General features: G+C 39.7%; 1 protein-coding gene across 4 annotated transcripts; it reads right to left on the bottom strand.

Moving 5' to 3' along the window:
* Positions 1 to 222: 222 nt before the first annotated feature.
* rabl6b (RAB, member RAS oncogene family-like 6b) lies at positions 223 to 20,208 on the bottom strand. Of its 4 annotated transcripts, none has more exons than XM_085424938.1 (18): positions 20,069 to 20,208; positions 13,645 to 13,752; positions 13,356 to 13,543; positions 13,139 to 13,273; positions 12,063 to 12,110; positions 11,879 to 11,908; positions 11,399 to 11,451; positions 11,118 to 11,206; positions 9,700 to 9,840; positions 7,633 to 7,738; positions 7,360 to 7,463; positions 6,621 to 7,006; positions 4,871 to 5,024; positions 4,450 to 4,653; positions 2,875 to 3,130; positions 2,537 to 2,723; positions 1,294 to 1,352; positions 223 to 803 (listed from the first exon to the last, which is right to left on the bottom strand). In XM_085424938.1, the coding sequence occupies exons 3-18, from the start codon at positions 13,483 to 13,485 to the stop codon at positions 612 to 614; spliced, it is 2,274 nt and encodes a 757-aa protein (XP_085281064.1). In that variant the 5' UTR covers positions 13,486 to 13,543; positions 13,645 to 13,752; positions 20,069 to 20,208; the 3' UTR covers positions 223 to 611. The 4 variants fall into 4 exon arrangements, with proteins under 4 accessions (XP_085281064.1, XP_085281065.1, XP_085281068.1 ...); XM_085424939.1 differs by having other exon boundaries at positions 13,356 to 13,511; XM_085424942.1 differs by lacking the exon at positions 11,879 to 11,908.
* Positions 20,209 to 21,111: the final 903 nt, after the last annotated feature.

Below are 21,111 nucleotides of genomic sequence, written 5' to 3'. Positions count from 1 at the left end.
TCAGCCAACTTTGCAAGGATGATGAACTTTAGGAGTGTGAAAAAACAGGAAGGCCTTCTTAAATCATCTAAATTCTCCTCCAGTGTTCATATTTAGACACAAGACTAAAATTACCATTAACCATTAAGCTCAAGAAACAAAGAGAAAGAACACAATGGATTCTTTAAGAAGTCACTTCTCACTCTGAGCATGCTCTCAGTTATTACACCAACCACACCAACATTCAGACTAAATGGTTAAGCTTTATTTACAGCAGCTGGTTCGTGGAGTGGATGATGTCAAATAAAACCTTATTCCAACATATTTAAATGCGTCAGAGTACAAAGAGCTGAGCTGCGGCCACCTTGATCATCGTATTTCTGTTACCACTCACTACAGTACATGTGGGTGTCCCAGCCTGTTCTTAGTGGTTGGAACGGAAGTGACAGCACAGGCGCAGATGGGAAAAACAAACGTAACAAACGTAATATACAGGTCAAACATAGCAGAGTCCTGGCTTATTTTACCTGGGTGCTGTTAGCCTTGTATACAGTGTATGGCTTGGATATGCTGCTTTATGCACATACAAACCACCAACAACCCTGTGCCCTGGCACCCTTCTGCAGGAGCTCTTATAGCTCTTCATAATCGCCATCATCTCTTTTGATTGATGCTGCCCCACCGCCCAGAAAGTCCTCCAGCTCATCCACTTCGGTTTTCTTGGTCCTGGATTTTTTTTTCTTTTTCTCCTTCTCATCGGGCACTGCAGCTTCATCCTTTTCCCTTTTCTTGTGTTTGTGTTTCTTCTTGCTCTTTTCATCCTCCTGTAAGTGACGGCACACAGTTTACTGTAGGACTCGCCGGCAGAACCTCAGAGGCTGTTCACGACATAAAAAGCTGAACTTTTCTATTTCTGTTCACGTTCATAGCAAAACAACAGAATCCTTTTAATAAAGGAAAAAAAAAACTCTGCGGTTTGCAGACTTGCAGTTAAAGACTTAAATCAAGTTTGAAGTCTGAAGCGTCTGACCCCTCACTGGTGAGTGTGTTAGATAAGAATGTCCACTCATTATGTCTTTGAATTTTCATTCAAATCTTTACAAATAATCATTTAACATTTTACATACACCTTTGTAGCAGCAATGTCTCCAAACTATCCTCTTGCTCACCGACCGTCACCACAGCTCAGTACCAGGCATTCAATTTCTAATACCGGTAGATACTATACACTCGATGGTCAATGAGAAAAACTGTTTTATTTCTCTTCTTTAGACACAAAGTCCTTACAGTATGTAATATCAACAAAAAGTTTACCTCTTTGCTCTTCTTCTTCTTTTTCTTCTTTTCCTTGGAGGAGTGCTTGCTTTCTTTCTCTGAAAGAGGAGCACATGCATACAGCACTCTCACAAGTGGTGAACATCTGATGGAGTCATTTTAAATACGTTTTATGTTAAAGTTCAGTTTCTTAACAAAACCAGCAGAACAGACCATTTCAAAAAAGGACAATTGTTTTAACCACTTAATAACATGAAACAATTACATCCTTGCTTCTAAATTGAGATAAAATTGACGTTACTGTAATCAGCCCTAAAAATCTTAGAATATGGTGTCTAGACCAATACTCTGGATGGCATTACCCTGGTCTCAGTTAACACTGAGTAATGGAGTTGTTTTTGACCAAGATATTTCCTTCAATATACATATTAAATAAATACGTGAGGCTGTCTTACTTTGTAAAATTAAAAAACCTGCTGTCTCAGAGTGACTCTGAAAAACTAGTTCATGCATTTATTACTTCTAGGCTGGATTATTGTAATTATTCATTATCAGGATGTCCTAAAAACTCCCTGAAAATCCTTCGGTTGATCCAAAATGCTGAAGCAAGAGTACTGACAGGAACTAGAAAGAGCATATTTCTCCCATACTGGCTTCTTTTGATTGGCTCCCTTAAATCCAGAATGAAATTTTAAAATCCTTCTCATCACGTACAACGTTTCGCATAATTAGGCCACCCCATCAGAGCACTTTGCTCTCAGACAGCTGGGTTAGTTGTTGTTCCTAGAGTATTTAAAAGTAGAATTGGGAGGCAGAGCCCTCGGTTTTCAGGCCCCTCTTCTATGAAACCAGCTTCCAGTTTGGATTTGAGAGACAGACACTATCTCTACTTTTAAGATTAAACTTAAAACTTTCCTTTTTGCTAAAGCATGTACCCTGAATCCTCCTTTAGTTATACTGCAATAGGTGTAGGCTGCTGGGGGATTCCCATGATGCATTAAGTATTTCTTCTTCAGTTACCTTTCTCCCTCAGTATGTGCTTACACACCTCTCTGCATTTAACAATTAGTTAATATTAAACTCTGGGTCTCTTCCATGATGCATCTTTTGTCTGACTGTTGGGGTTTTCTCTCTGTTATTGTGGGGTCTTTACATAACAATATCAAGCACCTTGAAGTCACTGTGCAATATCAATTGAATCTAAAGGGTTCTGTTGACCTAATCTGCCTGCTCATCAGCTAATCAAATGTGGAGTTACATCGACAAGTATTTAAGGACTTGCCTTCCTGATCCTCGCTGCTTTCCTTGGCTGCAGGAGGCTCTTCTTGGATCCCGAGACCAAACAGGTCAGTGTCGTCCTTGGGTTTGAAGGTGATCACAGTGGGTTTTAGGGGTTCTGGCACCTTGGCTAACTGCATGTCATCATCAGAGAGGTCAGACAGAAGCTCATCCCTGACTGGAAATGTATCCTGCATTCAAAAGGGATGCAAATGTATATTCATTAAAGAAGCAGAACAGAAAAGTTTTAATTGACTTTTCATCTATTTAATTTCTGTTGCAGATTTTGCTTTCCAGATCTGTGACCTGAACTGGCCTCATAGTGGAAGTATCTTTGTTTACCTTTGCAATTTTAGGTGTGTCTGATGCTTCAGAGTCAAAGTCAGGGTCATCCATCACAAACGAGAGCATTTGCTGAGCCACAGGAGCCTCAGGGTCTGTGTCAGAGTCCTCCACTTTGGGCGTGCTTCCCTTCTTCTTGCCTTGGTGTCGGGCTGGCTGCTCTACTGCGGGAGTTAAAGTGAGGGAGATGGGTGGTGTGGTTTGGCCCTGGGGATCCGGAGCTTTAGATGTCACCTTTGGTTTTGTGATTATAGGCCTGATTCAAGGAACACGTAAAAAAACAAAACAAAAAACATATCAGATCACAATGGGGGAAAGGGGGGGGGAGATAGGCTGCATATCTACACTGATATGTACTGGGTCATGCGTTAGGGATGCCACATCGTTTACACATCAACCTACAGTGACACCTCAAAACTCAAAGTGAAGAAGTGATGCAGCAGGATAATCCATTTTGTCAAAATTTCATTGCAAAAATGGTACTCAGTGGTTTGTATGGCTGTATGTTTGTATGTGCTTGTATGTATGTGTGACAACGTCGGTGCATGCTCCTAATGAGATGACAGCTGATGTCTCAGGACCCATTGCACCAGTGTAGGGTCTGACAGTGGGCCCGGGAATTTCAACGTGATACCTAGCGTCACTCAGGGTGCTGCTGGCTAGCCCTATAGCGGTCTGTGTGTCCCTCCATTGATATGTCCCTCTCTGACACTACCAAACCAGTCAAGTTTAACGATGTTACAGACAGAATAACGTTCTCCATGGCTTCTTCAGACTGTTTCACATCTGTCACATGTGCTCAGGGTGAACCTGCTCTTGTCTCTGAAAAGCACAGGGTGCTAGTGGTGCCAATTCTGGTATTCTATGGCAAATGCCAATCGAGCTACATGGTGTTGGGCAGTGAACACAGGACCCTACTAAAGGATGTTGAGCCCTCAGGCCACCCTCATGAAGTCTGTTTCTGATGATTTGTTCAGAGACACTGACATCAGTGGCCTGCTGGAGGTCATTTTGTAGCTCTGGCAGAGCTCACCCTGTTCCTTCTGGGACAAAAGAGCAAATACTAGACCTGCCGATGGGTGAAGGACCTTTTGTGACTCTGTCCAGCTCTCACAGAGTAACTGCCTGTCTCCTGTATTCTCCGCTATGTTCCTGAAACTATGCTGGGAGGCACAGCAAACCTTATTGCAAGTGTGCGTATTGATGTGCCATTCCGCAGGAGTTGGACTACCAGTGCAACCTATGCGGGGTCCTGATATAACCTCATGCTACCAGTAGTGACACTGGCCCTAATTAAATGCATACAACTAGAGAAAAACAGTCAGAAAAGATCAGGAGGCAGAAAATACCAGTGGCCTCCACCTGTAAAACTATTCCTGCTTTGTTGTCGCATTGTTGCCCTTCTAGGTCACCTCTTGTTAAGTGAACTGATTAACAACCTCCTGTGCTACTTAACTGATAAGATCAATATCCCCGAGGTTTCACTGACTTAATGCTAAACTCAGATTAAAAAGTGTTTCTTTAATTTTTTGAGCAGTATATCACTTGTGTCACTAATGAAATTTCTTGACTTACGCTTTGAGCTCAGGTTTACTTTCCAGGTCTTGATCCTGTGAGATTACAAGCGCTGTTGGTATTCCCTCCTCCTCGTCACTGCTCAGAGTGATATCTTTAATGGGGGGGAGGGCCTTAGAGTTGGAAAGGCTTGGCTCAGTATCATCAGGGTCAAGCTCATCCTGGAAACTGGACACCATGGGGTTTCCTCTATCCTCACCATCACTGGGTTGAAGCAAGAACACGAAAAGTTGGTTCAAAGAGGCTTGAAGAGGTGACCGAAAGCAGACACTTAGTGACTAACAATGTAGTAAAACATTTAAAAATTTAATTCAACCTCTTCTAAATGTTGAATAAAGAAGGTAAAATGTAAAACATTGACAAAGAGTATTTTCTAAAAGTAAAAACAGGCCAAGTCAGAAGTATTTGTGAAAATTTTCACCTGTCACTGTCCACAGTGGGAGCTGCTGCAGGTCGGGGCACCTTGGTCTTGGAGGGCAGGCTGTCCTCCAAGAAACTCTTGTCCAGTCTCTCATCTGGCACAAAATCATCCACACTCTGCACCTTAGCAGGACACACTGGTACAGGAGGCTCCTCTGAGGAAAACATTGAGAAAATTTTTGACTGAGAGCAAAATGACTCAGAACAAAAATCTACGCTTTAAAGTTCAAAAGCTCCAAAGCAGAACCACTGTGTGTTTGCTTTTAGCTAATTATACAGAAACTGCAGGGAAAGACTGAAATCACATGACATTCCAACACCAGCCAGTCTTTTGATCCTTTTAAATGCTCCGCATTTCTCAACTCCCAAGTCTCAAACCTTGTGACTACTTACTATGGACCTGGCAGTTTCAGTTACGGTCAACAAATATATTCTAAAGCTGGTCTGGATACTCTCAGTGCCCGGAGGACAAAGAAAACTCAAAGTGAACTCTTTATTCAGTAACTGATATAACAATCTCCATTGAATGTGTTCATTAGCTTACTACATTCTAGTTTATCAAGATTTGACGGATGTGACTGAACAGCTTTCTTAACCCTTAGATGATTCTTTAAAATCCTCACTCTTCTCGTCTTTGACTCTTTCTAAAGACAAAACAGTGGAGCTTCTCAAAAAGTGCTGTAAAAATATTATATAGTAATATTTGTTCCACTTTAAATGACTCAGTCAACTACTTTGGTCTGAACTTTTAATATCCAATATTAATAATATTTAATGGATTTTAATGATTTGAAGGCCAGTATGTTTATATAGCTCCACTGATTTTTATCAAAAAAACAAAAACAAAAAAAAAAACCCCAAAGAAGAACAACAATTTCCATGAAATACATTTCAAGGAATATTTGATTATTTTCAATAGGCCCTAAAATGAGACTGATTGGCAGAAACATTGGTGTTCATTATTATTATTTTTTTTTTGCAGTGTCATAGTCACCTCTCTTTGCAACAAAAACAAGAAACTGTCACACTCAATGCCCTAAGGACAAAAAAGTGGCAGCTTTGCAAAAACTCCTGCAAAAATATTATAAAGTAATATTTTTTTCCACTTTAAATGATGGAATCTTTCAAAAATACTTCATCCTGAAATATAAATATTAATCACGTTTTTTTATTTTAACCCCTCAAGAAGAGGGACTCCAGCTGAGGTGGAGCAGAAGCTGTAAATGGACAGACTGATCTTTGCATGCAAGCTTCCCACGTTGTGCTGCCAGCTGTTCTCTTCCTGTCCATGGAAAAGTCACTCCGCCCTTACATTTGCTGATGAGAGGGGCTTGCAGCAGTACCCTGCAGATTTAAACTGATTAATTTTTTTGACCTGTAAACAGCATCCAAAAATGAGCATCTCTATATACGCCTGCAGTTCCTCTGTGTCTACATAAGCCACTGAGTGATTCATATGCAGGTTTGTCATGGCCACAATTTGCTTCAACCAGCAGCAGTGCATGGTCATGTCATGGTGTGTATGTCCTGGGATCAAACCTCTGGTTGCTACTCATGATTTACTGTTATTGAATTCATTTATAATTGAGAGTGTTGGTCCACTTAACCTGAGTGCAAAATTGCAGTGTTGGACTGTAATGCTACGTGGACGAATGTGCTAATGGCTGTGAATAGACAGAAATATTGTCACAGATGGCTGGTGTAGAGACTACATGGAGCACTCTGCTGTGCGAGTGCTGTGTAGGACTGACCTGGTGCTGAGGCAGAAGCCTCGGTGGCTGGGGATGAGCCAAACCATCGGGAGATGAAGCTGCGTTTCTGTGGGCCCGACGCTCCTGCAGCTGGTGACTGAAGGTGTTCGGGTGACTGGGCCAATGATTTTACCTCAGCAGCAGGTGAAGCTGCCCCGCCAGCTGCTGCTGCTGTGGGAGGCGGAGGAGAGGTTGTGGACACAGATGGTGACTGTGGGAGTGGCTGGGAAGGGATTGGTGGCTGTGGAGTGCTGGGACTGGAGCTGCCGGTGGAGGCCCCACTGGGAGGGACAATGGGGGACTGAGAGCCTGATGAGGGACTCTGACCGTTGGCTGGACCAGGGGAACCATAGCCCTTACTGCGAGACTCCAAGTTCTCCAGGAAACTGCAGATATCACAACAGGACTTTTAAGAGACTTTGAATAACATCTGAGGCCATCAATACAGTTTAGAAACTAGAGTAAGGAAAACCCAGTAGAAGGAAATGTACACAGATGTGTAGTTCATTTTACAAATCTGTTAAATTCAACTGCTAGAAGATGGAGGTAGTAGTGTGCACCCAGCTCACTAGTTTAAGCCCAGCAGTGGACATGAGAGCACCTAATGCATAAAAAGTGAGGACACATATTTTACATAGAGTGGGGGAGAATTTTGGGAAATAAAGCTTTTGATCTAGTCCCTCTAGTGGCTCAGTAACAGCAGTGCACAGGCTGTCAGAGAGAATAAAGATGAGCATACATCTCATAGTTCTGATCTTCAGTCTCCTGCTGGACACAGAGCTCCTCCAGTGTCGCATCCATGTCCAACTGGTTGGTCTCCAGCTGCCTCAGGAGGGTCTCCCTCTGCACACAAACACATGGCATGATTACCTGGGCACGTGCTGAGATGAAATAGGTGTGCTTTGTCTTCCATTACAATAAATAAATCATAATAAAAAATTATAGCGTTTGAAAACCTGATATTATAAATAAAAATAAATCAAATATTCAGCACATAAAACAAAACAATAACCTGCAGCTGTAGGAACGGGATGTTGAAAAACTTGTGCAGATATTTCAAGCCAAAGCCATTCTTCATAGAGGACTCGGCATAGTGGATGTAAGATGATCCCATAGGTCTGTAAAAGGAAAGCATTAGTAGTAAACTCAAGTTTCTGAATATATACCCTATATTTACATGCCTCATTGATGTCCAAGTGTTATTTAATAAAAAAAACAAACAAACAAAAAAAAAAAAAAAACGGAAAGAGGTGTAGCTGCATTTACCACCTCAAGGGCACAAAAACATCAGACACATCATCAGCTTGTTAAGTTGTTAAACTGACAGTGGATAACACCTTCCCTTTGACACTAGACAGCTTTCAGTGGTAAAATATCCATTTGTATTATACTGGTTAGTTACCAACCAGCCAAATAAATATAAGTCACGTTCCCCAGGGTAGCTGTGGCTACAACCGTAGCTTGCCTCCACCAGTGTTTGTGAATGCGAGAGTGAATGAATAGTGGCATTGTAAAGCGCTTTGGGTGCCTTGAAAAGCGCTATATAAATCCAATCCATCATCATCATCACTTTTGAACACTATTATGCGAGTTATCTTCTATCCACGGTCTACTGTTCAGCGTAGTTTCTACCGCTGTTTTCACTGCAGAGTCTATATAAAAATTGTAGGTAACAATCTTCAAGTCCCTCATTGGTTAGTGATATTCTGTTTTAACGCTACAAGTTTAGCGTTTTTGTTGTGACCATCTCAGCTTTTTGAAACTAATGCCACATTGATGTGCTCAATGGATAACAAACTGTAAATGAAAACATTTTGTATTATGAGCACATACAGTTTTATCCTCCCTTTTGACTTTGGCGAACCATCATTTACAAAACAATCATATTGTATTTATTAAGAATAAAATCTAGGAAGGAAAGTTTCCTGAAGTCAAAGATCAAGGGAGCTGAAAATTGTTTTTCCAGAGACTTTTATAGAATCAGACATCTTTTCTGTTAGAGAGAATTCAGGTTTAAGGCACTTCCACACTGGCAGGTAGCAGGAGTTTCGGTTTAAAATCCCCGGGAAGTACCATGTTTTCACAGATTATTTTACTTGCAGCATGTTTTGTGCAAATATGTTTTAAATGTGCAAGATGCTAAGCTGTACCTTACGTCTCTGATTGGAGTGGTGGCACTCATAGGGATCATTTTGTGGGGAAGAAGAGTCGGATGACCCACAAAATTACCATTTTTACACAACTGTGCATTGAGCCTGAAGCAGACAGCCCACTAGAGAAAGTTGATGGCCACTGTTGTGATACCTGTTATCTACTACTGGGGTTTTAAGTTTTGCAGAGCCAGTCCCTCTGGTGAGGTGTAAGCTCAAATCTGGGTAAGAAAACAAAATTAACCAAAAAAAAAAAGCTTCTTCCTGTTTTGGTTGTGTCACTGAGCCCTCAGTTCCCTGGATGTCTGGTTTGTGGCTGCAGACACAGACACAGTGAAAGAACACTAATCTAGTTGTTGATTATGTAATTTTTTTTAAAGTTAAAACCAAAAATTAAAGTCCTTAGAGAATTATATTGTTCCCGGTTCTGTTTTCTTCCAACACTTCCTGTTTATTCCTGGTACTGTTTCCTGTATTTTTGCTATCTGTGACTGAACACAGTGATATATGGTGCAGTATTCTGAGTCCCTATAAGCAGGTCCTGCAACTTGGCACCATCCTGGTAATTTGCTCATGCAGTTGTTGTGGAAAAACAAAACAGTCCCTGTATAAATACAGAGGTACACGGACAAACGTTGGTGAACTTTTGGCTTAAAAATAAGATTTTAAAACTTTTTTACTTCTATGTGTGTGCAAGGTTTGATGACATTATGGCTTTATTAAAAGCTCAGAGTGTAGACACAAAAAAGGTCTGTGTAGCTTATCCCAGAGTATTGAGCAAATGCGATGCTCATTGAAATGTTCAAATTTGAAAACATTTTCCACAGCTATATCAGGTAACAAGATTTACTTTTTACAGAGAAAACAACTTTTATTATTATCACACTTTTTATTTCAACTGTATACATTCAATTATTATCTATATCTACCTGTTCAATCCAGCAATTAGGTCCCTTATATCATCAGGGAGGATGACACGATGCTCGCCCATGTCCCTGTAGTTTCCCAACACACACACCGGCACATGGGTGGGTACTTTGGGCAGCTCCCTCAGGATGTAATTAAAAGTCCTGCAATTGATAGGATCACAACATTTATCTGGGAGTATCAATATTCACTGGAAACTGACTATTCTTCAAATATCGCTTCCCCAACTCTGCTTACAAATGACGGTACACAGTTTTCTAAAATACTTGTGCTTTCCTGTTTTTATGACTGGTAACCCTGAAGTTCAGTATTTGGCTTTAAAATGTAGAGAATTAAGCAGGGACTCAAAACAGTAATGTATAAATGTTTTAAAACATAGACACATTTTTTGATTTTTGTGTAATTTAATGACAGCCAGAAAATAATGACCTACCCACAGAGGTGTCTGTGAAAATTATACACCTGCAAGGGCATATTTTCTGTTCAATTTTATTTATACAGTGGCAAACCACAACAACAGTTGCCTCAAGGCGCTTAGTAGTGTAAGGTACACCCTGCAATAATACATAAAGAGAAAAACCCATCAATCAAATGATCCCCTATGAGCAAGCACTTTGGTGACAGTGGGAAGGAAAAACTCCCTCTTAACAGGAAGAAACCTCCGGCAGAACCAGACTCAGGGAGGAGCGGCCATCTGCTGCAACCGCTTGGGGAGTCACACCATGACAGGAACACTAATATGGATCCTAGACAGCTAGCTAGTCTTGCCCAACCAAGACTGGCTTTACAGTCAGAAAGTTAGTCTGAGCCTAAGCCTCTTCCAGAGGACCCTTTGTCCCCAACGGCCACCTTCACCTAAAACAGTTTACTTATTTCCTTTACATCTGAATTTGAATTATATTTGAAATGTGAGTAAATCCCCTTGTTAAAGATGATTAAATGCATGATGAAAAACAGTATTTAATAATGGAGATTAGACTACAGCATTAACCAAAGTAAACGTGATTATAATTTTTGCTACACTTAAGCATACCTATCATTTACTGTGCTTAGTCACTGTAGCACCTAGAACAACAGTGAGGCTCACTCATGTGTTTTTAATTGTGGCTGAATAACAAAAGAGCTCTACAGCACAGAGACATAAGATACACCAGATCCTACTTTACATGAAACCCCACTGAAAAACCTACAGTTATATCATTTGCCATGCTAATATATACATAAAAAAAAAATTCTCCCTTGGGATGCCCAAAATAGCAATAGTGGAATGTATTTTAAGGATTGTGCATCTAGAGCTGAACACAATCCAGCAGTGGAAGCTTCATAGCCACAGACAGACACAATGAAACTTTATCTGCTCATGCATATTAAAGAAATAGACTTGCCTGATGAGACAACAACACACACAAAGCTCTCTTACCACTGCTTGGTGATGTCAAACATCATGATCACTCCATTGCAGTTCTTGTACACATCCAGGAATTCTGCATCCAGGGCCACCTCATCTGACTATAACACAAACAAATTAATATTTAAGAACAATTGGAGGAAAATATTCTGCTGAGATCATATGCTTCTTTTCCTTTTTTCCCCCTTTACAATTTCCTCCTTATAAGACATCTTTCTCTGATTAAAATCTGCAACCCACATACTAGAAGTGAGCCTTTCTTCCAAAACACATGACAGCCATGTGATAGTCACCTCTTGGGGCTCATTCTCCAGTTTCAAATTGTCACCGCGCCTTTTTCCTTTGCCTGAAAGAACAATTGGTCACAAATGGTAATATCAGACAAGCTGACACACAGTGAAATCCTGATCTACAGTTTGGTTTTTGCTTTAAGTTAGTATAAAGGTATAGAGCAAGCAGAGCAGCAGCACAACTGCTTTTCTAACAGAAAAGCATCTCGCAGCCTACTTTGATCACACAGTGCCCTTTAAATACACGCTGCAGATGCTCACGCTCCAACTGGGTGCAGCAGTAGCAAAAAACAAAAAACAAATAAACAAAACAATAAAAAGGAAAGAAAACCCTCAAACAAAACAGCCAAACTCTGAGACATAGCTAGGCAGCAACCCTGAGCCATACTCTGACAATATTGACATTCAGATAAGAGTGGGGATAGGCAGGGCAAACCCACAGCACACAAGAGTTTAGTATCTACATACTGTAGCAGCGCTCACCTACACCTTCAGGAAGAGGATATTTTTGGCCTGAGATGAGTGTAAGAGAGGTGCCCCAAAAAAAAGACAACATCAACACTGAGGACAGAACAGACAAGCAACAAGCATCTCTATTGGATGTGTTGATATAATGCAAGAGGTCAGCCTCAGAGGAAATTTGACTGGCATGTGTGTCAACACTCACCTTTGTCCACCACGTCCCACACCTCTACCTTCACCACATCATCAGTAGCTGAGGCAAGCACAGAGGACACATTCATTATTCATGTTCTGAGACTACAGAGAGAAGAGTTCAAATCTATTGACTGTTAAATGACTAATGTGGATCTACTCGCGCTAAGTAGTGTAGTGTTTTCTCACTAGTATGGAAGCACTGACACAAATACAGGACGTCTCCTCTAACAATCAGTTAGCTCAAACTACAGCTAAATTTTTTCTTTTTACCTTGATATGGTGCCACTGGAATAAATTATGAGGCACAAACAGCAGATGTCAAACCAAAACAGAAACATAACTAAAGCAGTGGTGACAAGCAGGGCTGGGTGACATGAACCAAAAGAATCCTCTCAGTATTTAAAAGCTCCTTTTGGCTGATTCACTAATATGTATGCATGTATGCATGTATGTATATTTAACAAAAACAACATGTGATGTGTCACAGACACTTTTATTAAAGCAGACATCTAATTTTATTGGTCCTAATTAAAGGTAGTTGGGCTGTCAGTCAGGACAGGAAGTGAATTGCAAAGGAAGTGAATTGCAGTTAGTTCCATATTAAGTCAGTTTTGTGTAGTTCAGTGTACTTGAAGAGGGTGGAAGTAATGTAAATTTCATCATCAGACAGTAAGCACGAGGCTTTGTGCAGATGTTCACGTGCACACCAGTTTTTTTGTGAACATGCACTCATTTACAGAACTGTACTATAGAGTAGCAACTATCCAACCTTCAAGCAGGCTTCGACCAAACTAGGAAAAAAGTCTGTGTGTACATGAACAACACAGTCTACTTCACCTAAAGGTGCAGTGGCAGAATAAGTGTATAAGTTGGTAACGCAACATTGGACTACATTGATATAAATTAAATGGCTAATTCTAAAACACTGTAATGATATATATATATATATATATATATATAGATAGATTTAAAATATATATATATATATATATATATATATATATATATATATATATATATTTTAAATGTATATATCACCCAGCCCTGGTGAGATGATCACATGTGGTCACAGCTATCTTGGCTTACTTTTGTAATTCCAATGGATGCTTGTAGCTTGGATCTCCTGAGTGGGTATATACTCCTCCACAAACTTCTTGCCCTGCAGTCGATGCCATAAAGTACTCTTTCCAGTGTTCCTGTCTCCACGAATCACTATTTTCACTGGAGTAGGAGACATGATGGAGATGCCATAAAACTGAACAAACTAAGACAGAACATGTATTTAGCTGGCTGGATTACTTACTGTTATACTGGACCCCTTTGGCAAAGCGTCTCTGCAAGCTCTGGTTCATGGACTGCAGACCAGCAGGAATGTTCTTCTCCTTGAGCTGGCCAGGCTCAGAGCCCACCAGCTTCTTCAGCGCTGAGAACATCTTGACTGAGCTTCACCAGCTTCACTCTGCAGTAGAGAGGAACTCTGGCTGATGACTCCTTAATGACAACACAAGTAAAAGTGTAGCAGCGTATCTTCACGAGCAAGGAAGTTAAGGATCTATGCTGAGATGCAAATATGATGCCAAATCACTTCGTACCAACTTCAGTGGTTTACTGAATTTAGCGGTGCCTCTTTTAAAGTTGACCAGATGTTTTTCTTTGCCTGTCACAAGTAGAATTTACTACCATGTTGTTTTGAGCATCATCTAAGGGAAAAAAAAACAAAGAAAAACACAGAGACAGAGGTTGGGGATTAAAGACTCTTGTTTAGATGAAATTCTTCTGTTAACATGTAGGTGTGATGAAAAGGACAGGCTTGATATTTTTTGCAAAAAATGAAAATTATATCAAACTATGCTCAAGTGTTAGAACATGAGAAAAACCACAAATCCACTAGTTCCAGCTTCTTGTGCGAGTTTGTCACTCTTATGTGGAAATAAAATAAATGAATGCGAATTGTAAGTTATTCAACTTAAAAAAAATTAAGATATGCTTTATTTATTCAAAAAGTTGGAAAAACTGCTGTGTACAGCTGGAAACTAATTCTCAGTAAAATAAACACAATATAACAAGAAAACAACAACAGCACAGCTAGTATGAACGCCATTAGACCACGACAGTCAAAAGACAGTTTATGTGGAAGTGCATTAAAGGTACAGTATGGAAAATCTCACTGACATGACATCAGCAGATTGTATTCAACTAAAATATGTTTTCTTACCTGCCCCAATTCAAATTTGTCCTACATGGGCCACTGTAGTTGGGACTAGAGCAGGGTGATATGACCAAAAATATTTATCACGATATACATTTGAAAATAGACAAAATACTTTACAGCTCCACAACTTTATTCGTGCAAAAAAAAAAAAAAAATCAATGCATTTTCACTTAAACAAGCAGCTGTTTTTTTTTAATCTGCATTAAAGTTACATAAAAATTTAACAGTGCAAATGCAAATTCCTTGCTGACTGTTTAACCAAAAGGCATTTCCAGTGGAAATTGGCCGACATATCCTCAGCATAACCATGTATAATATCCACAAAACTTAAAAAGAGGTTATACACATAATACAGTAATATTATGTTGAAGCACAGTACGTAGCACTCCGCGAGGCTCCTACCTACGATAGCCGTAATGCTCCAACAATCCATCAAGCGGTGCGGGTTCCTAGCTTAGCAAAGTCGTACTAAAACATTTGACAGATTTTCCAGTGCCGTGTATGACATAAAATCGTTTCGAGGTCAGTAAACACAACCAGAATTCATACATAAGGCACACGGGATTATAAGGGGCACTGTTGATTTTCAGAAAAATCAAAGGATTGATTTTAAGTGTGCCGTATTTTCCAAAAAACACGGTAATAACGACGGCCCGCTAGCATGCTCTACCAAAAATAATGCTTTGTTGTGTATCTGACGGACGAAAGCTAAACCAGTGCCACACCACTGAAGTTGTAGCATATTTACAAACCAATTCTGGTTCATCCGTTTCATTTAACAATCAGCTTTTGCCCTTCTCATTCTCTGTCGCCGCCATGCTTTTTCCGCCATGTGCGTATGAAAACAAAAGCACTGCACATGCGTGTTTTACCCATATTCTATCGCGATATTTCATTTTCTTATCGTTGCCCGACATTATACCGGTATTACCGTGAACGGTATGATATGACCCAGCCCTAGCTGAGACAGATATGTTTTAGTCAGCCGAGAAAGTAAAAGGAGACCGACACAAGTCTATGAGTAAGTAAGCTGCTTAGCCAGAATTAGTGAAACTTTCTTTGAAGCAGATCTAACAGTGTTGGCCTTGAACACTTATCGAACAACCTCTCATACGATGTGAGAATGTAATCAAACTTTTTATCAGAAGAAAGAGTAATTTTTCCGTCATTCAAGCCTGGGATAAAGTTGGCTTATAACCAGCTTTGTGTTAGAGAAATTAAAAGAGCTAAATGCAACCTATATAAATAAAATGTACTTAAAAGACATAATTAAACATTAATAAATGTATATTTGTGGATGCAATACTCTTTTTTTTTTTCCTGCTAAATAACCTCAACAAATGACTGACTGACTACTTTTAAGGCTGCTTTCCAGAGCAAGAAGTCTGGAGTTTGACTCCTCCATCTGTTGTGGGGGTTCTCTCCGGGTACTCCGGCTTCCTTCCACAGTCCAAACGCATGCAGTTAGATGAGTAAGGTTCACTGGCAATGCTAAATTGCCCATAGTTGTCAATGTGAGTGCAAATGATTGTCTGTCTCAATATGTTAGCCCTGCGACAGACTGGCAACCTGTCCCAGGAGTACCCTGCCTCTCACCCTATGGTAACGGGGATAGGCTCCAGCATCCGTGCAACCCTGATAAGGATAAGTAAGTAAGTAAGTAAGTAAACTTTATTTATTAAGTGCTTTTCACAGACAGGCAATCACAAAGCGCTGTACACAAATATTAAAATATTAAAATAAACAATAAAATCAATAGACATTATATACAATGTAAAAGATCAAATGTAAATAATGTAAAAAAAAAAATATATATATATATATATAAAATATGTAGATCAACAAAAGGCTTGTTTGAACAGAAGAGTTTTTAACTGTTTTTTAAAAGAATCCACAGAGTCAAGCAAACGTAATTGTAGTGGTAAACTGTTCCACAGCCTTGGTGCAACAGACTGAAAGGCTCTGTCCCCTTTTGGGGACCGGAAGAGAATGGATGAATGATGTTATCTATCATTATCTACATTTATACTGCCCAATAAATTAAAAATTAAAAAACAAAGAAACAGGAGGAAAAACCTTTTACCACGTTTTGACAACTTCACTGTTGCGCACACGCTTGGAACACCACAAACACAACAATCGGATGATCCAAGCATTGTTAGCTAGAGAGTTAACGAGATAAAAGTAGTTCTAAAACAACTGTCCGTCCATAGAAACTTCTAAATATAGTTTTAGATTGCACTTTCACTTTGATCCATCCCTCTCCTGCCAGTTTCAAAACGCCAGGAAGACAATCACAAAGATACTCATCTGGGGTGATGTCATAGTAGCTTAGTTTATTAAAGCACAGCTTCAATTACAGCTGAAGATGACGGGGTAGAAAGTAGAGCTGGGCGATAGAACGATAACGATATGTATCGCGATATAACTTTTACTCGATAGAGAAATTAAGCTATCGCGATAGACTTCGCCGCTCTTGTCCTCAAAAAAAAAAAAAAAAAAAAAGGTCAGCCAATCCAAATTAAGTAGCGCAGAGCCGAACCAATCACAGCCGCAGCGTCACGTCGCGTGACTTGTTACGTACAGCACAAGTGCCAAGCCGTGTGTTTGTTTGGGAAGCAGCCAGCGGGTAATGGAGCCAGCGCGTAATGGAGGAAATGAGTGTGCCGACTAGAAAAATCAACCGAGCGTGACCGAAGAGAAAACAGATAATGGTTCCAATGCCGGAGAGATTGTCGAACGGAAGAGCCATAGAAGTTCCGTAGTGTGAAGGTATTTCGGCTATTTCAAGTCTGACAAAAAACAGAGTAGCGTGCACTGTAAATTGTGCCGAAAGCAAGTCTGGAAATACAATAAACTGGTGCATGCGTCACACTGTGCGCCACGTTATTGTTTCGGTGAAATGAATTTCTACAATACTGTTACTATTAATTCTACTCTCTGCAGTGTTTAAATGCTTACATATACACACAGTTACTGTCCCTCCACACATACGACTCGGTTCTGCTTCTATGCCGCAGCTTTGTTTACTTTTTCCCACCGAGGCTTCTAGACTTCTGATTGGCCAACATTTCTGCACGGTTAGGAATCTAGCTCCACCTGCTGCTTTGGCATGTTCATAGCAGCGTTTTCCTTCATTTCTGCCTTTATGTGTGGACGGGATTATTTTTTAAAACGAAAACGGAAAATCTCCGTTTTCAAAAATACCCGTGTACCCGTGGACGTAGCCTCAGTCTCTGACTGGAAGCGCTAATTCGTCATTCGGCTTTTGTCAGACTAAAGTAACTGTTAAAAGTGTTTGAAAAGCTAAGCTATACAACAAGGAGAGATTGAGAATTTCCTTTTAGTTCTCAGTTTATTTGATATTGACAAAAGTTAGTCAGTTTTGTCTGTTCTTCTGTAAAACAAACTAAGATTTATTTTTAGAATTAATATTTTGTTTCTAAGTGGAATTGACAATTTAGTCTGTTTTGTTTGTTCTATTTTGAAACTTAAACGCTTTAGTGGCTGCCTTTTGTGTAGTTTGCAATATTTGCCTTTATTTATCTGAAAAAGTCTCATGTTCCTTAAGTACATCTACCCTGTTGAACTTATTATGGGAAATAAATATTTAAATAAAAACAAGCTGCTGATTATTTCACATTTTACTTGTGAGCAACGGCACATTTAAATCTTACAAATAGGGGTGGGTTTTTATAATCGATTCATCGATTAAAATCGATTCTGGCTTGGATAACGTAAAATCGATTCATTAAAATCCTGAATCGATTTTTTAATATAAATTTATTTTGTCCGAAATGCCAGAATCTCTGGTGACATCTCACAAAATTTCAAGAACCACCAAACAGTAAATGAGAGCAGGTACAGGGATTCTGCACATAGACTTAAACACACAGCGCGACCCGCGGATCAGAATCAGTTAGATGTCGCCTTTCTCACAGTCGGGGCTGAAAGCCGACAGCTCGCTGATCCGGGTCCGCGCTTTGTGTTCACGCCCTTTATGCGCTGATTCTAAAGCTGTTAGTTTGATCTCTCTCCAAACAATATTGACCGAACCAGCAGCAAAAGAAGATCCAAACGCTTCACATAAACATCGTCATGAATTCACTCTGTTTTGCTTCCATTGCGATGCGCAGCTCTCTCTCTCTCCCTCCCCCCCCCCCTCGAACAGTTTCGCTTTCTTCATTATTCGCTTGCTTGTTACACAAGTCTACTGTTGTTTACAGCGCTGTCGGCCGCTGTTTTTTTCCCTTTTACATTCTTCCGAAAAGAAAACCTCATTTCTGCTGTTCAATACTGAACAAATTTAAACTTTTTAATATTATTCAAAATGCAAAATGCTTAGCCGTGTGTCTAATAAAACCGCTGTAACGTCAGAGGTAATGTTGATTAATTAATGGTTTTCTTTCGTTTTTGATGTACTGCAGAATATTTTTATAAAATCCCAGGCCAGGAAAACCTTCATGTTTTTCTGTGTTTTATCTTCAGCTACTTTGACACAAAGGCATCTGCTGTGATGCTCACACCTTGGATAAAGTCTTGCGAGTGTCAGCTTCCTTTTTATAGATACAAAAATATGTAAATGTTCTGATCTGAATTATACTTCTGACTGTCAAAATTTCCCAGATTTAAATCGAATCGAATCGAATTAAATCGAATCGTGGATCGAATCGATTCGGGACCTTGTGAATCGGAATTGAATCGATTCTAGAAATCAGTGACGATACCCAGCCCTACTTACAAATATAGTTATTTGGCTTATATCGTGATAGATATCGTTATCGCCTGAAATGAAAAAAACATATCGTGATATGAAAAAATCTCATATCGCCCAGCTCTAGTAGAAAGCATAAGGATTTTGCACTTGACTAAATATTCATTACTGTCAATCATCCCTGCCACAGAGACAGGACTGGTCAGAACTTAACAGTAAATCACAATCTATACTTTACCCCACATTAGAAGGTTAAGCTCACTCACTCTCTCTCTCCCTCTCTCTCTCTCTCACACACAGTCCAAATTTTACTGTTAAATCATTTGATAAACGGCTGGCTTTGACGGGTCGGGGGAGGTAATCTCGACTATGTTACCAAAATGGTAATGGGAGAACATGAGAGGCACAAGCTGAAGCAAGACATAATGACGACGTTGTCAGATGATTCTTCGCAGTAGGTTTAATGACAATGAATTAGAAACTGTCTCTAAAACAATATTTGACCAGCTGAAAAACAGAAAGCTTCAGAACACGTCTCCGTGTCCTGATGGGAGCTGTCACAGTGTCCCTACAAGAAATACATTATTCGCTATCAAGATCAGCTTTGTCTTCAGTTGACATTATTAGTACAAGCTCCGTGTCTGTTTGTATTAAAAAGTTAATAAAAAAAAAGTATTAACTAGCTCAAATCCAAAGAGCCGAGCAATTATCTACCAATGGCTGCGAATTAATTCTGTTTTCAGGTTGAATTTCCCTTTCACCGTTATCCTGCTAGCATTAGCTGACTGTGCTGCTCGCTCAGCTAGAACAGTGAGCTTTGCTTAATATATCAAGCAATGTGTTTAAGCATTCTTAAATCAGAAAATTCGAAAGAGTATGTAAAGGTCAATTCGGATTTCAAAAAGAGATGAGGCAGCCCGGCTTGTTACCTAACGTTACACCAGCTAAAGGGTAACGTTATCCTTTGGCTTCTCTTTAGCTAGCAATCCAGGCAATATTAGCTTAGCTTTGCCACTTCTGCGCTCAGTGACACTACACGGCAGCACGTCAGGATGAGTTTTTCAGGTTAACGTCAGCTGCAAATACTCACGGGTATATATTAAGATAGGAGCGTGCAGTCCCAGCATCTTTTCCTCAAAACATCTGTCAGACCTCCATCCCGACAGAGATATAGCAGCGACATTCCTTTGCAAAGAAAACAGCTACCGCCGACCAATCATCAAGTAGCACGCAAAACTTGTGAATATCCGGTTTCAAAATAAAGCTCAAGCTTAGCGATACCGAAACATTATTTAAGCTTATGCTCCAAGTAGCTTACTCATGGATATTCTTACTTAAATTTCAATAGGTCTGAGTAGGTTTCCAACAATACAGAAGAAGTTGTGCCTCGAATTTTTTTCTGCATATTTATTTGTTTGTGTTTGCAGATTGCCACATATTGTGAAACCAATACAATCTGGATTGTATTGGGCTGCCTCTGAATGTGAAATCTCCTGCTTACTGACTGACAACTTGTGACTCATAAATTATTATCCAGTGAACACAGGGATGATTCTCGTTTTTTCCTTGAACTCCAATAATGAGTAATCAATTTGGGCTCATGTTTTATTCAGCATTACCTGAAACTGACTAAGCCCATAAAGTCATCAGTAAAGTGTTTACTGACATCACAGATGGTTATTTTCCCATAGACTTCTATAGAACTAAAAGTCTTACTGCAACCAAAGGAGTTGCCCCCTACTTACCATGAAATAGAATGCAGCTTTAATCTTTTATACTGTTTATGTCAGGTAACTGTAACTACTAAAATCCACGTGTTTGGTGTTGGTCATTTATGAGCTAATAAATCAATTTACAGATACTAATACTAATACTAATATACTAATATACTAATTTACCAGAAAGCGAGTTTGGTTGAAATACAATTACGATAACCAAACTAAAGAATATTTTATGAATTTAGTTATTTTATGAAGTCTGGGCAATAGTTCACTTGAATTGTGTATACTAATGAGAATTAACACATAATACCTGGTAAGTCTCATGATTTTGCTATTTTCCACGTGGATGTGCACAGTTTCAGACAGCTTTAGGGTAGAACAAGATCCATTTTCTTTACTTTCTCACATTACA

Source organism: Rhamphochromis longiceps, linkage group LG12 (genome assembly GCF_057381845.1).
Source record: "Rhamphochromis longiceps isolate RC_006_pf linkage group LG12, R_longiceps_female_GT1.1, whole genome shotgun sequence".
Classification (NCBI taxonomy): domain Eukaryota; kingdom Metazoa; phylum Chordata; class Actinopteri; order Cichliformes; family Cichlidae; genus Rhamphochromis; species Rhamphochromis longiceps.
This window is presented reverse-complemented; position numbering and strand designations above follow the sequence as displayed.